The sequence below is a fragment of the Centruroides sculpturatus genome, unplaced genomic scaffold (genome assembly GCF_000671375.1).
Source record: "Centruroides sculpturatus isolate CEXI.00-Female unplaced genomic scaffold, Cexi_2.0 scaffold634, whole genome shotgun sequence".
NCBI classification, from domain to species: Eukaryota; Metazoa; Arthropoda; class Arachnida; order Scorpiones; family Buthidae; genus Centruroides; species Centruroides sculpturatus.
Window position 1 is genome coordinate 273,796 of NW_019384759.1, and position 15,417 is coordinate 289,212.

A 15,417-nucleotide genomic window follows, 5' to 3' on the forward strand; every position below is an offset into this window, starting at 1 on the left:
AATATTTGCTCAAAGATATACTTGCAGATAACTACCTTCCAAGATAAAACAGCTGAAGCAGTTGATTTTTCGCTTACTTGAAGATCGAAAGCAGGTGATGTAGGTTCTGAAAAATTGAAAAAACTGTTCATATTAACAAATAATACAATTAATTTATTATTTCCACTCAAAAAATCACAGAGAAAATTGCTTTTGCGAATTAAGATATAAATTTTATATCTTAAATTTTATAAATTTTATATAAATTTTATATTGCAAATATTAAAGAATGACATTCATTAGATAAATTAATGAATTTTAGTGTTAAAATTTCGGAAAAGTTATTGCTAATGTTGAGAGTTACCTTCTTCGGAAGTAATGGCTTCAATGATTTTTGATGGTTTGCTACTTCCAACTTCGTTGATAGCAACAACTTGAAATTGATATTTCGTGTATGGCTTCAAACGAAGGACAATGACTGACATTTGAGATCCATCAATTTTTAGTTCTAAGGGATTATCCTTACCTTCTAAGAAAAAAAAAATACTAGTAACATTAACAATAACATTCGTAGTGAATATAACTAAATATAAATCAACATTCACAATGAAATTCATTTATTATTACCTTTCTTATAAATACAAATGTATTTTTGAATTACAGTATTCCCATTATAAGGCTGCAACCAACTGAGCCGAACACTTCTACTCCATACTGATTTCACCTTTAATTCTTCAGGTTGGCTGGGTGGCTCTAAAAATTTTATCAAATTCATCCTTAAATATTATTTTTGACATTAAATTATAGTATTATTAATATTAAGGAACACACCAACAATTCCTAGTCTAATTGCCATCTGGCTATGTCCAAATGTGTTATTGGCACTACAGACATACAATCCACTGTCTTCTCTATTAGTAGATTCAATATTTAAGACTGATTTGTAGCTTCTTTCAAAATTCGTGTGTACTATTTGTATCCTGATATTTATTTTAGCAATTCAAAAGCAAATTATTAAAATAGCTTATGGAAATATCTATTTATACACAGTATTAAAAGTTTTTTTTCACCTTTGATTGTCTTCTGGCTTGTTTCCGTCTTTAGTCCAATAAATATTTAATGGTTTATCTCCAGTTATGTTACAAACTAATATAGAATCTTCGCCATTTCTAACCATTTTCTGAACTGACTCTACGTTAACTGTCGGTGGAACTATAAAAATACAGTATACTCTTGAATTACAAAAATTAGATATTAAATATATTATCATATAAATTTTATTATTTTCTTTAAAATATTCTATTTCGATTATATATTTATTTAGTANTGAAAAGTCTATTAAAGACATATTGGATTTTTAGATTAAAATATTAAGATTGACACAATTTATAATAATTTTTATGCAATGCAAGTGGTTATTTAAAATGATCTTCATAATTTATTTTAATAAATTAACGTAATATTTTTAGTTCAATTCGAAAACGTTAGATTGCAAGATTTGTTAAGACAAATTCACTTCAGAAATTAAAAAGTGTAGATTAATTTAGAAAATAGATACGAAGAGTTAAACACTGATAAGTTTCTATTACAGCTTTTACATAATCCTCAAAGAAAAATTAAAATCTTGATGAACAGACTTTTCTCTATTTTTAAATAAAAAATGCACCCTGCAGATATTACTATCCTTTACTAAAGAATCTGACAAGTTAATCATGAATATAAAAAAAAGAACCAAAACAAAGCATTTCCTTTAGCTTTATTCAAAGTGTGGCTATTTTGTTAACTAAATTTAAATTCCTATCGAAGTAAAAATTAGAATAGATAACATGTTTAAAGGCTGTAAAAAATTCATTATCTGTGTAAGGTGAGTTTACATTTTAATTACCAAAATAAATAGTTTAATCTGCCAAAAATTTACTCAACTTTTCTCAACTTTAAATCCTATTTTTCAATTTCTCACAATTCATGTGTAGATTAAAACACCATATTTCTGTTAGCTAGCTAGGGCTTTTCCACTTTTGAAATCTTAGTCACTTGAAAATTAAACTAATATCATCCTTTATAAGATTGCTCTTTGCTTTTGTTTTTACTTTTTTTAATCTTAAAGACTGAAGAGATTGTTCCCAATAGACTAAGACAAAGAAAAATTTATTTTAAAATGTAAGATGATTATTTCTCTTCTATCTTCGCTTTTTCTTTTTATTTCTCTCTCTACAATAGCGAGCAATTTCTAACTGGATTACAACTCAATGAAAACTGTAGTAAAAATATTACCATCATCAAATAAATAAAAGAATTTTCTTTTTTCTTATATAGCTACATATTTGGCTATTAGTTTAGGACTTATCACACCACGTTTCTTAAGAAACTTGACTTGGACTTTTTTCTTTTTTAATTCCAACTCCAATATGTACATTTCGGGTTATTTCCCCCCTCTTCGGTTGGAGTAATAGACTATATTTAAAACAAAATTGTAAAAGATTTTCTATTAAACAAATTTTTCTTGTAAAATACAATATTGTATTTTGCTAATTTTTTCTTTAATTTTTCCATAAATTGTAATTTTTACCACATTTCTTAAAAAGTAAAAATAACAATTAAATCAATTTTACATTATTCACTTGAATTACATTTTATACAACCATTTTACCGGAAGTTTTTCTGCATAGAAATTTCCGGTAAAATGGCTGTAAAAAATGGTTTATGGAAAAATTGGGAAGAGGGGGAAAATAACCCGAGATGTACATATTGAAGTTGGAATTAAAAAAGAAAAAAGTCCAAGTCAAGTTTCTTAAGAAACGTGGTGTGATATGTCCTAAACTAATAGCCAAATACGTAGCTATATAAGAAATAAAAAGGGACATTCATGATATATTGAAACTGCAATGCAATCGTAGAATGTTCGATATTGCTTGAGTAACCTAGATGTAAAATTAAAAAAAAAAATTATAATTAGGACTCTTGAATTACAAAAATTAGATATTAAATATATTATCATATAAATTTTATTATTTTCTTTAAAATATTCTATTTCGATTATATATTTATTTAGTAGACATTCACTACAGTTTTACCTTGAACTTCAATTCTAACAGTCTTTGACAAGTTCTCTCCGACACCATTTCCCACTTCACATGTATAGAATCCTTCATCGTCTTTTCTTGCAGAAACAGTACTCATTGTGCCACTGTCAATAATCTTCCAGTTGCTTTCTGTTACAGGAGATGATTGAGCAATGTTGAATCCTAAACAGATCAATTTTAAAATATCTTATTATCTGTTAATTAGTTTTTCTTATTCTCATCTGTCCATTTATGAAATCATTTTTAATAAATGTACTTATAATAAACCATTTAAAAAATTTTTAGTTTAGAATGTCTTATTCTAATTTTTAATTAGAAATTATATAACAGATATGCAAAAATTAAATATTTTTATATCTATAAAATATCATTTATTGATATAGTTACTGATTAGTATATCTACTTCTTTTAGTATATAAGTTATAATGTTGTTTTTACAGCGTATATATTAAATATACATCAATTGTAATAGGTGTAATTTACGATTTCAGAAGACACTATTTCCTTATGTGTGATATCGATAATAGCGCTTATGCAACAGTTAATTGTTTAACTTTTTAGTTGCCTTATAATATTGAAATTATGTTATGGAAAATATGTTTTTAAAAAGTCAAAATGTGTTAATTATATTAGTCCGTTAATAGAATAATAGAATGATTTAAATTATGTACTTTACCTTTTGTTCTTCTCCATTTAACAGTTGGTGCTGGATAGCCATCAGCTTCGCAATGAAGAACTAATTTGTTTCCGGCTTTAACTGATACGTCATATGGTTGACGAACCCACGCAGGTGGCACTAAATCAGAATTCGTACGTAAATAAATCAATTTAACTTTTTATAATTATAATATCCTTTTTAAACTTTTTAATTCCTCACCTGAAACAAGTAATTTCGTCATTAAATTATCCGATCCAACTTTATTCGTTACTACACAAGTATAATTTCCGCTATCAGCACCTTTAACAGATGCTATGATAAGAGAAGTTGAAAAGTCCCCTTGGCGATGAATTACCAAATGAGAGGATTCTGTCAGTGGTTTACCATTCTTTGACCATTGAAAAGTTAATGGTGGATCGCCTTCACTAATTCCACACGTAGCTATATATCTTTGTCCTTCTTTTAAGCTATTTTCACTAATTTGCGGCACAATTTTCGGAGGAACTATAAAATAATAGATGCAATATGATTTATGTTTAAATTAAACGTATTTATAAAATTTTAAAAAAGTATATAAATAGAATAGCGAATATTTTAAAATATTTTGTATTATTTTATGTTTAAGTTCTTTCAGCAAATAATATCTGTTATTAGGCTTTAGTTATTTTGTCTTAGTCAAAATACATACATAAATTTTCCATTTAATAGTATATTTTTACTATTACTATAATATTTAAATAAAAATGTAAAAAATGTTGTTAAAATCAATATTTTCCAAACTTTTAATATTTGAATAAATTTAATATTTTCAGTATTCGTAACTGACAGATTTACAGTATTATTGTATACTAAATTTAATAGAAAAAATGAAAAGTCTATTAAAGACATATTGGATTTTTAGATTAAAATATTAAGATTGACACAATTTATAATAATTTTTATGCAATGCAAGTGGTTATTTAAAATGATCTTCATAATTTATTTTAATAAATTAACGTAATATTTTTAGTTCAATTCGAAAACGTTAGATTGCAAGATTTGTTAAGACAAATTCACTTCAGAAATTAAAAAGTGTAGATTAATTTAGAAAATAGATACGAAGAGTTAAACACTGATAAGTTTCTATTACAGCTTTTACATAATCCTCAAAGAAAAATTAAAATCTTGATGAACAGACTTTTCTCTATTTTTAAATAAAAAATGCACCCTGCAGATATTACTATCCTTTACTAAAGAATCTGACAAGTTAATCATGAATATAAAAAAAAGAACCAAAACAAAGCATTTCCTTTAGCTTTATTCAAAGTGTGGCTATTTTGTTAACTAAATTTAAATTCCTATCGAAGTAAAAATCAGAATAGATAACATGTTTAAAGGCTGTAAAAAATTCATTATCTGTGTAAGGTGAGTTTACATTTTAATTACCAAAATAAATAGTTTAATCTGCCAAAAATTTACTCAACTTTTCTCAACTTTAAATCCTATTTTTCAATTTCTCACAATTCATGTGTAGATTAAAACACCATATTTCTGTTAGCTAGCTAGGGCTTTTCCACTTTTGAAATCTTAGTCACTTGAAAATTAAACTAATATCATCCTTTATAAGATTGCTCTTTGCTTTTGTTTTTACTTTTTTTAATCTTAAAGACTGAAGAGATTGTTCCCAATAGACTAAGACAAAGAAAAATTTATTTTAAAATGTAAGATGATTATTTCTCTTCTATCTTCGCTTTTTCTTTTTATTTCTCTCTCTACAATAGCGAGCAATTTCTAACTGGATTACAACTCAATGAAAACTGTAGTAAAAATATTACCATCATCAAATAAATAAAAGAATTTTCTTTTTTCTTATATAGCTACATATTTGGCTATTAGTTTAGGACTTATCACACCACGTTTCTTAAGAAACTTGACTTGGACTTTTTTCTTTTTTAATTCCAACTCCAATATGTACATTTCGGGTTATTTCCCCCCTCTTCGGTTGGAGTAATAGACTATATTTAAAACAAAATTGTAAAAGATTTTCTATTAAACAAATTTTTCTTGTAAAATACAATATTGTATTTTGCTAATTTTTTCTTTAATTTTTCCATAAATTGTAATTTTTACCACATTTCTTAAAAAGTAAAAATAACAATTAAATCAATTTTACATTATTCACTTGAATTACATTTTATACAACCATTTTACCGGAAGTTTTTCTGCATAGAAATTTCCGGTAAAATGGCTGTAAAAAATGGTTTATGGAAAAATTGGGAAGAGGGGGAAAATAACCCGAGATGTACATATTGAAGTTGGAATTAAAAAAGAAAAAAGTCCAAGTCAAGTTTCTTAAGAAACGTGGTGTGATATGTCCTAAACTAATAGCCAAATACGTAGCTATATAAGAAATAAAAAGGGACATTCATGATATATTGAAACTGCAATGCAATCGTAGAATGTTCGATATTGCTTGAGTAACCTAGATGTAAAATTAAAAAAAAAATTATAATTAGGCAGTATAGCATTAGGCAAATATGATTTTCTTTACGAAAAAATTTAAGTGATTTAGTAGAATATTTAGTTTTTAAATTTAAAAACTAAACTGTGCAGTAAGTATAATTTAATTGACATTTCATCAAACATTTTTTTAGAATAAATGAATTTTAAGATACATTTTTTGAAATAAACAAAAATGTCTATTTTTCAATTAATTCAGATTTTATCAAAAAGGGGAAAATATTAAACATAACAAAAATAAAAGCTTATATAGCTTATGTAAAAGATAAATCTGAAATAGCAAAAATTTTAATGATAAAATTGAAATAATACAAACGAAATTATCTGCAATAATATAAACAACAGCAAATATATTTTTGTAATTAAAATATGTATAAATAAAATATAAGTTATATTTAATTTGCAATAAAATCTTTACAATGAGCTAAACAATTCTAGAAATTCTTAAAAAATGATATAAATAAATGCCTTATATAGCGTCAACCTTGTAGAGCGCCAATGAATGGTCACGTAAAAGGTCCACCTTCATTAAAGTTCAATTATAGAACCCTTCATTATCTCTAAATTACTAAATGTAGGATTTTACTTTGCAGGAAAATAATGCTATTACCAAATCATGTGACTTTCAAACTCTCATACTTCAAATGTTTGCACAGACCTCATTACTTTAAATAATTTGTAGTGTTTATTCATTATTTTAGTTTAGATTTTTCCCCTTATTAAAAAAAAATTAACAAAATCAAAAATAACGTTTTATTTTTCATCAACATTAATATAAATATTAATAAAAAATACAGTCAAACCAGTATTATTGAAAATATCATTTATAAAATTATCAAAGTAAAAAACGAGTTGACTAGAATTAGTTCTTTATGTTTTCACTTCAGAAATAGATTTTCAGAAAGCATTAAATTCTAAATTATATTTAGAATTTAATGCTTTACTAAATACATTTTAATTCTTATAGTTTTTATATAATTTAAAATAACTGATAAAGATGAATGCTATTATAAAATTTAGTGTGTTATCGCTATCAAATTCACAAGTTCCTTAAGTAAAAGCTAATTAAGCAGTTGTACGAATGTTAGATATTTCTGGTTTTTGTTATTTTCTCTTAGATATTTACAAAATTTAACTAAATTTATGTATATATTTGATATTTATTTCGTTTCTACGTTAAAGTAAGCGTTAATTTTTCTTATTTATTTAATGTATGGAGGACTTAACACAACTAAACAATTTNACCAGTTTATTTATTACTATTAAAAATTTCTTTTGAAAACTTTAAGTTATCGATTAATTCCGAATTTATATCTTAAATATGTAATAGTAAAAGAGCTTCTTATAGAGCGCCATCGAAGCTCTCCAGGGAGAAAGGAAAAATTGTGTTATTGGCACTTTAAATTCTTAATAGGCAGAAAATTGATATTGAAATTTTATCACAGGTTTTCATTTTTTCAATCATTTTGATCAATTCTGACATTCCAGGACCCCCCAAAAATTAAAAAAAAATTAGAAAATTCTCTTTGACATATGCGTAAGTATGGTGGTTACCAATTTTGCAACATATTTTAGGATTGGCTGAACTAAAAATTTTGAAACTTGGCAAGGTTATTTCTACATTGATGCTATTAAATTTTAGATCAAGAAGGTGGGGAGATACAAAACGATTAAGTGTCATATCTTGAGTAGGTTCAGACTTAATGACAATTTTATTCATTACAGTTTGTATTTACAGTTTTAAAAAATTCATCTCTATTTTCAAAAATAATGCTTTGTCATTTTAATAATAATTAATAATATAAAATGACTTTTAAATAAAATCTCATAAAAGATGGCGTCACCACAATTTTAACTTTAAGCCATACTCAAGAATATTTAGTTTAAAAAACATTTAATTTGAATAGCAGAGAAGTTCCTCATAAATCAACAAAATTACTACTCCTTTTTAGTTTTTATTGGGCTGCAATTTGAAAAAAATTGTAGATTTATAAATTCCCATTGTCGTCCATCTGTCCGTCTTTCCTTAATCTCAAGAACGGTGTTAGATAGATGAAACTCAAGACTAGATATGGAAAGCTTAAGGGCAAGAAGCCCGATTAACTATACAAACGTCCTATGCAAACCGGAAGTCACGTTATTTCAATTCAAAAATTTCCCCTGAAAGGAGTTAGATAGCCAGCACGACTCCATTGTAAAAGTATGATGTACAGTACAGGAGCAAGACGCTACTAATTTGACGGGGAGGCATATATTTTAAATTAAATAAATTATTATTATTTGAATTTTATATCTTAGTATAATTAAAAATCATTTAACTACCTGATCACTTAATTAATTAATTAATCAACTCCTGAGTGCCAGGAGAATCGCTTGCAAGATCTTGTCAGTTGATTTAAATATGCACGTTTTGAAAATTAATATTAAAACTATCTGATACCTTCTTCAGAAGTAATGGCGACAACTATTTCTGAAGGTTTGCTACTTCCAACTTCGTTGACGGCAATAACTTGAAATTGGTATTTTGTATACGGTTTTAAACGAAGTACAATGATTGACATTTGAGATCCATCAACTTTTAGTTCAACAGGTCTGCTTTTGTCTTCTAAAAAATAAATTCTTTTTAATAATTAATATTTAATAGTTATTATAAATTAATCTATTAAATACCTTTTTTATAAATACAAATGTATTTTTGAATTACAGTATTTCCATTATAAGGCTGCAACCAACTCAGCCGAACACTTCTACTCCATATTGTTTTCACTTTTAACTCTTCAGGCTGGCTGGGTGGCTCTGAAAATTCGTCAAAACTCATTTTCTATATTACTTTAATATTATAAATCTAAATATTCATTACTAATATTAAGGAGCTTACCAACAATTCCTAGTCTAATTGCCATCTGGCTATGTCCAAATGTGTTATTGGCACTACAAACATACAATCCACTGTCTTCTCTATTAGTAGATTCAATATTTAAGACTGATTTGTAGCTTCTTTCAAAATTCGTGTGCACTATTTGTATCCTGTTAAATTATTTTATCTGATTTTTATATCATTTAAAACATGAATTGTTAAAATAAATTTTAAATATTTATATATGTGTTAATAATTTATTTGTTACCTTTGATTATCGTCCGGTTTCTTTCCATCTTTAGTCCAATAAATATTTAGCGGTTTATCTCCAGTTATGTTACAAACTAATATAGAATCTTCACCATTTCTTGTCATTTTCTGAACTGATTCTACATTAACTGTAGGAGGTACTATAAAAATACATACATCTTGCTCTAATTTTATTATAGGTTAAGTCGAAAATCGTATAAATAAAGAAGTACTAATTTAATTATATTTATTTTGATTTTTATATTTCTGATATAATTTAATTAATTACCTTGAACTTCAACTCTGACTGTTTTGGATAAGTTTTCTCCAATGCCATTACTCACTTCACATGTATAAAATCCTTCATCATCTTTTTTTGCAGCGACAGTAGACATTGTACCACTTTCAATAATTTTCCAATGGTTTTCTGTCACAGGAGATGATTGAGCAATACTGAACCCTAAAAAAATCATTTATTATATCTTCAGTAATATATAAGTTATTTTTCAATTTATATTCATGCATATATAAATATTTGACGATTCAAAATTATTAGTATTAAAATTTTTTAAACTTAACTCATTTATTACTTTTATACATGTAAATTAGTGATATTTAATTAAAACATAATAATAAATGAGTATAAAGGAATAATTAACCAAAGACTTTTTCGTGAGTAACCAAAATTAATGTTATAATATTACTATTGTCATTAAACGACAATTTAAAAATAATAAGAATATTTAAAATTTAAAAAAATGCTAAAACTTCTAGCAATGTTTGGACACCATCCTGATACATATATACACACACACATATATAACTTATTAATACGTAATTAATGGGAATTCTATTCTGTATACAGTAGAAACTCGAATTAATGTTTTTCGAGGAACCAGTGAAAAATATATACGTTAAATCAAGGAATACTAAAATCCAAACGTGCCAGAACATACAAATACAGTAAATGTGTATGGGCATTCCGAATAAAAATTGGAAAACATATATTATTACTATAAACGCTTTCATGAAAGCCTTTACTTCATACAATGTAATGAGGATATGATGGGTATTCATCACTGCAGTTTCTAAGTTTGTAACTTAAAAAAACACATCTTCGTCAATATTATCACCGCTGTTGTGCGTTAAGTACTGTCTTTCCTTTTGCGTTTTATACTTGTACCCGTAATGTTTGTAGCTGCACAGGAATATCTTATGTGACCGCAAAATTTATAGTGAACTTCAAAAACTAATCGTATTACTCTACTTGCTAAACAAATCCATGCGTTAAATAGCAAAAATACATTACGAAAAATCAAAAGAGAATAAATGTGGTAACGTTAATATTGTTTATAAAGATTTGAAGGGACTGGTGAAAAAAACACAAAAATTATATGAGAAGAACGTTAAATAAAGATGATATGTCAAATATGTTCAGCGCAGAATTAACGTGCATCGTGAACTGGATTTGTTCAGGTGGTCTTAGTTTAGGCAGCACTGCACTAAAATGCTACGTGTATATGTGTGTAATTTTTCTTCCTCTAAGATTGTTTTTAACCGTCGGCTTTGATAAATACAAATTATTTTAGTAGTTTAATTATTAAATCTATTAACTACTATGTCTAAAGTCACCGGATCCTCAAGAATATCCATAAACAAAATTCTTGATTTTTAACTTTTGCTAACAAGAATAACACATTCCGGGATCTCCAGGATTGAAGATATTAGAATCATACAGTCTTGGGGTTGCGATCCGTAGTTGTTAAATGTATATGTTACTGTGAAAGACCGAAATTAGAGAATGTCGACACATACAATATGCGTCTGTAAAAGACCGAATATTTGGTTATATTATTATACATTCGAAGAATCGCCGGTGTGTGTCGACAAGCACAGATAAGCTTTGGTGGAGGTCGAAACGACACCCAAAAAAGCCCATGTCGACAGGGAGGCGACAGTATATCGCCAAATTCTACGCCGTTTCCTTCTGCTGAAATTGGTGATATCGTACGAATACAAGTCCCTGATGTCGACCGTGGCCGTACAGATGTCCGAAATGTGTTGGCGGTTGTTGTTGGAATAGAAGACTCCGACTTTTATAAATTAGCAAACAAAAATGGTACCCTCAAGCAGCTTTATACCCGTAATCAGTTCGTAATTTGTAAAGAAAAGTTACTTTCCACAAATGAGATTTCTTCTCAAAAAATATCGCTGAGAGAAGTAGCTGCAGCTAGTTCGAAAAGTGGAGGGCAAGGCTATACACGCTGTCGTTGCAAAAAGAAGTGTTCCACGAATAAATGCAGTTGTAAAAGCAAGGGACTCTTGTGAAATTCAAAGTGCCATAACAGTTTAAGTTGTTGTAATAAATAAGATTAACGAATAACGTTAATCGCATAATTTATGTGTAAATTTATTATTGTATTATTTTTTAAATAAATTTTAGAATGTACTGTTTGGTTTAGGTTTAACAGTTTATTTACATATGCTGTTACTTAAGCTTTCTCCTATTTTGACATATTAAAAAGTTGCATTTTTGTCTTAACGTAATAAAAATATTTTTATTCAACATTCACCATCAGTGCATGCTGAATGTCGACATTTGCCGGTGTAAGTGAGAAATAATGATATTTAGTAAATATTTCGTACATACACAAAACGACTGTGTGAATGCTGACATTCACCGGAGAATGTTAACATTCGCCAGATATCGGTCATTCACAGTAACATATATAAATATTATTTAAATATTCTAAACATAAAATTTACTTATATGCAATGCAATAATAAAATATTATGTGTTTATTATAAATAAGTAACTTAATTCACCTTTTGTTCTTCGCCATTTAACAGTTGGTACTGGATAGCCATCAGCTTCGCAATGAAGAACTAATTTGTTTCCAGCTTTAATGGACACATCGTAAGGCTGACGAATCCATGTAGGAGGTACTGAAATTATAACTCGCAATTGAAATGATTAATGAACTTTTTCATGAACAGTTAATAATTTTCATTATCTTACCTGAAACTAATAATTTCGTCGTTAGACTATCGGATCCTGCTTTGTTTGTTACTAGACATGTATAATTTCCGCTATCTGCACTTTTAACCGAGGCTATGATAAGCGAAGAAGAAAAATCTCCTTGGCGGTGAATTACCCAATGAGAGGATTCTGTCAACGGTTTACCATTCTTTGACCATTGAAAAGTTAATGGTGGATCGCCTTCATTAATGCCGCACATTGCTATATATGTTTGGCCTTCTTTTAAATTGTTTTCACTAATTTGTGGCACAATCTTTGGCGGAACTGTAATAATATATGTATGTATTTTTAATGTTAAGTCGAAGTACGGGTATATTGTGAAATTATAAATAAATAAAAAACATAGTAAAATAATTATCTTAAAAAGCCTAATAATAATTAAAACTGTTTCGAAAAATATGCACAAACTAAAATAAAAATCCTTTGCAAATATGGCTTTAAATTAGTGATTTATAAAAATTTTATCCCTTATGAATCAGTTTTGAAATTTGTCTTATCATTATATTTCTTCTAGTTATATGAAATTATTTTAATTCGTGAATTGTTCACTTAATTAATCTAATATCAATTTTAAAAAAATATGCTACATCGATTTTCCAGTTTATCAACTGTAGTAGTACTATGTCAATTTATTTCCCAGAACAGCATTTATTAAATTCAAATTAAAATAAACTATATAAAAATTTATTTCTTCTTTTTTTTTCTCTTAAAATTTCAGAATATTGATATTCCGAATTCTCTACTTTAAACATTTACTGTTTTACTATTTCTCGATATTTATTATATCTAATATTGATATGCAATTATCGTAACAATTTCAACGTTGAAACAATAAGAAGTAAGCAATTGAAATGGCATGAAATCAAAATACGAGTATTATTCTAGCAACAAAATGTACTTTCGAATATAGATAGAGTCGTGCCGGTTATCTATCTAACACCTTTCAAAGGCAAATTTTTGAATTGAAATAATGTGACTTCCGGTTTGCATGGGAAGTTCGTATATAGTTAATCGAGGCCTCATGCAGCTAAGGTTTCCATATCTGGTCTTGAATTTCATTTATCTAACATCGTTCTCGAAAGACAGACGGACGACAGTGGAAATTTATATGTCTACAATTTGTTCAAATTGCAGATGAAGCTCGAGCAAAATATTTAAGACAGAACATATTATACTTGAATACGATTGAAATATACAGTAATATACAAATGAAAACTGGAATGCATATATTTCAAATTAATTTGAAATAAAAATATTCCAAAACAATTTAAGACTGGTCGTAATATACGCTGAAAATAAGGAGAGAACTAAAAATCTTTGATCTTTAAATGTCCCAAATTTGGCTTTTATTTTATATCTAGCCACGGCTGAAACTATCGATTCAATTACAAGCGTCGATCTTTATGTGGAATATTTTTGTTAAAATAGTAAATAATAAAAACAATTTCAACAATATTTAAGTATAATAGGCTCTGTTCAATTTTGAGATGTATTTTATTATAAATCTTTTAAATCATAAGATACGTTACGTGTTCCTTGGGCACGCGTGCCATAGGTTCGCCACCTCTGGTATAGACGATTTTACGCATATGATCTTGTCATAGAAATTACTTATTAAAAATATTAGTAGCATACGATTCTCCTCTATTCCTCATAGGTATAGAATTAAATTACTTTTATAAATATATAAATTTAAACAGGTTTAAAAAGACTAGTATTTTTTATGTTTGTTTAATTACAATATAGATATTTAAAAGTAACTAAACAAATAGCGAAAGAAACTCAAACTCAGATTAAAGTAAAAATTAAAAAAAGTTTTATCAGCCGTATATCAAATAATATATATATATAATAACTATAAAATAATATACATAATAACATCAGATAATAATATAATTCTTTGAAGTTAACAATATATAATAAAATAATACTAATACCTTTAGTTGAATAACAAAAAGAATAATAATGATAGTAACAACTTTATTAAGAATAAGACTTCAATATGATTGACAAATATTAACATAAAATAAAACGTAAAATGAAACTTTATAATATAAATAAGAAAATGAAATAAAGATCTATAATATATTATTAAAGTTTAATTCATAAGTTTGAAATTGTAAATGCTATTTAGATATAATGACAAATTTAATATTTGAAAACAATAATATAAAATAATCTCTATTATATCAAATATTCAGTAAATAATCATTGCTGCATTAACATGCATAAATGCATTCATTAAATATTAAATTTATGACCCATATGAAAGTTGTTAAGTTTTATGTAATATATTGATATTTAACATTTTGCATATACACAAATTGTTTTATTTAAAAGTAATACAGTATAATTATTAGAAATAAAACATATTTCAAAATACCATTTTAATTGCGAAAACAAAAGCAACAACCTTCTTATTTATATGAAAATACAACATTTAGTAACTTTAGTTTTTCATTTTATAATCAATGATCATCTCCGACCTTTAGCAGGAAGCCAAGATGGCGACCGATAGTAGAATAAAGAACAAACTTATTACTTACCTTCCATGATAATGGGATAAATAAGATGACAAATCCAGAAATACAAACACCAAACTAGTAAATTGCGATTCAGATGTATTTCCATAGCAAATTATAAGCAGATATCAGTGCAATAGTTTTGAAATCACAATGAGTAGATGCAGTCCTTGCATAGCTCGGCTCTGTTGCAGTGAAGCCACACTTCCATTCTCGTTAAAACCTACATGGCCCGGTAAAAAATGTCTACGTGAGAAGATATCCAGTAAATATTAGTCCTATTTAATTATTAAGTTTCTAAAGTCTCGCCTTGACAAATATAAAGAACTACGTTAACTTTTTATATGAATCTAGATTTTTAGGTGGATGAACCCATTCCAAACAATACTAAACAATGTTGAGTAGAGCGACACATAGTGGTAAAATATGGCATTTTAGTTATAAAATATTAGCAATTGATTAATTAAAAAATTCAGTTTATAAATCCATTTAACAAGATTTTATAATTATTATAACATTAAAATTTATTG

General features: G+C 26.8%; 2 protein-coding genes across 2 annotated transcripts in view; both read right to left on the bottom strand.

Annotated features, from left to right (window-relative positions):
- LOC111628755 (titin-like) overlaps positions 1-15,417 on the bottom strand; it is a 60,818-nt gene that overhangs the window by 5,073 nt on the left and 40,328 nt on the right. The gene's annotated exons all lie outside the window — the stretch shown is intronic.
- LOC111628769 (Down syndrome cell adhesion molecule-like protein Dscam2) lies at positions 368-15,283 on the bottom strand. Its single transcript, XM_023372611.1, has 7 exons — positions 14,912-15,283; positions 3,940-4,224; positions 3,739-3,858; positions 3,054-3,224; positions 1,050-1,191; positions 607-732; positions 368-508 (listed from the first exon to the last, which is right to left on the bottom strand). The coding sequence occupies exons 1-6, from the start codon at positions 14,994-14,996 to the stop codon at positions 714-716; spliced, it is 822 nt and encodes a 273-aa protein (XP_023228379.1). The 5' UTR covers positions 14,997-15,283; the 3' UTR covers positions 368-508; positions 607-713.

Coding starts and splice junctions, on each gene's coding strand:
- LOC111628769 (XM_023372611.1), bottom strand. CDS start 14,996: ATGGAAATACATCTGAATCGCAATTTACTAGTTTGGTGTTTGTATTTC. Junction 4,225..14,911: donor TTATCCCATTATCATGGAAG/GTAAGTAATAAG, acceptor ATTATTTTATAG/TTCCTCCGAAAATTGTGCCG. Junction 3,225..3,738: donor TAAATGGAGAAGAACAAAAG/GTAAAGTACATA, acceptor TGATCTGTTTAG/GATTCAACATTGCTCAATCA.